Source organism: Haliaeetus leucocephalus, unplaced genomic scaffold, assembly GCF_000737465.1.
Source record: "Haliaeetus leucocephalus isolate CR32 unplaced genomic scaffold, Haliaeetus_leucocephalus-4.0 Scaffold419, whole genome shotgun sequence".
NCBI classification, from domain to species: Eukaryota; Metazoa; Chordata; class Aves; order Accipitriformes; family Accipitridae; genus Haliaeetus; species Haliaeetus leucocephalus.
In genome coordinates, this window is record NW_010972855.1 from 20,055 (window position 1) to 21,442 (window position 1,388).

Sequence of the window (1,388 nt, forward strand, 5' to 3'; positions counted from 1 at the left end):
GGCAGCGCCCAGCTGGCCCGGCACCGCCGGCGACGGCACGGTCCGGCGGCCAAACCTTACCGCTGCGAGGCTTGCGGCAAAGCCTACGCTCAGCCGGCCGGGCTGCGGCATCACCAACCGGAGCAGCCGTTGGGATGTCCCCATTGCGGAGCCGCCTTCCTCTGGAGCTGCCGGTTAGCCCGGCACCTCCGGGCTTGCCGCCCGCCCGCCAAACCCTACAAGTGCCCGGAGTGCGGCAAAGCCTTCGGGCAGAGCTCCAAGCTCCTCCGGCACCAGGTAACCCACACCGGCGAGAAACCCTACAAGTGCCCCGAGTGCGGCAAGATCTTCAGCCAGAGCTCCAACCTGGCCGAGCACCGGCGGACCCACGGGGCGGGCGAGCGGCACTTCTGCCCGCTCTGCGGCAAGGGCTTCGCCCTCGGCTCTTACCTGGCCAAGCACAGGTTGACGCACACCGGCGAGCGGCCCTACCGCTGCACCGAGTGCGGGAAGGCGTTCCGGCAAAGCTCCAACCTCATCCAGCACCAGCGGACCCACACCGGCGAGCGACCCTACACCTGCGGGCTGTGCGGCAAGAGCTTCTGCCAGAACTCCCACCTGGCCAAACACCGGCGTACCCACACCGGCGAGCGGCCCTACCGTTGCGGGGACTGCGGCAAGAGCTTCCGGCAGAGCGCCAACCTCCTGGAGCACCGGCACACCCACACCGGCGAGCGGCCTTACCGCTGCGCCCAGTGCGGCAAGACCTTCGGGTGGAGCTCAGCCTTTAGCAAGCACCAGCGCACCCATCTTGCCTGAGACCTCTGCCGACCCAGGCTGGGGTGCCTCAGCATGGGCCAGGTCTGTCAGCGTGCCGCGAGGCCATGGCTTCGTCTTGGAGGACTCTACCGGGATCCTTCATCTTGACCCAAGTCCATCGTGGTGCCCCAAGGCTGTGGCTTCGTCTTGGAGGACTCTACCGGGATCCTTCATCTTGACCAGGTCCATCGTGGTGCCCCAAGCCCGTGGCTTCATCTTGGAAGACCATCCCAGGATCCTCCTCCTGGCCCAGGACCATCGTGGTGCCCCAAGGCCATGGCTTCATCTTGGAGGACTCTACCGGGATCCTTCATCTTGACCAGGTCCATCGTGGTGCCCCAAGGCCATGGCTTCGTCTTGGAAGACCATCCCAGGATCCTTATCCTGGCCCAAGTTCATCATGGTGCCCCAACGCCATGGCTTCATCTTGGAAAACCATCCCAGGATCCTTATCCTGGCCCAGGACCATCATGGTGCCCCAAGGCCATGGCTTCATCTTGGAGGACTCTACCGGGATCCTTCATCTTGACCAGGTCCATCATGGTGCCCCAAGGCCGTGGCTTCGTCTTGGAAGACCATCCCAGGATCCT

General features: G+C 64.9%; 1 protein-coding gene across 1 annotated transcript in view; it reads left to right on the forward strand.

Moving 5' to 3' along the window:
- The window catches only part of LOC104835994 (zinc finger protein 239-like), a 1,566-nt gene extending 618 nt beyond the window's left edge, over positions 1–948 (forward strand). The window contains exon 2 of the mRNA XM_010574294.1: positions 6–948. Coding sequence (XP_010572596.1) covers positions 6–798 — 793 coding nt within the window. The 3' untranslated portion in view covers positions 799–948. The remainder of the gene's footprint in view (positions 1–5) is intronic.
- The last annotated feature ends 440 nt before the right edge of the window (positions 949–1,388 follow it).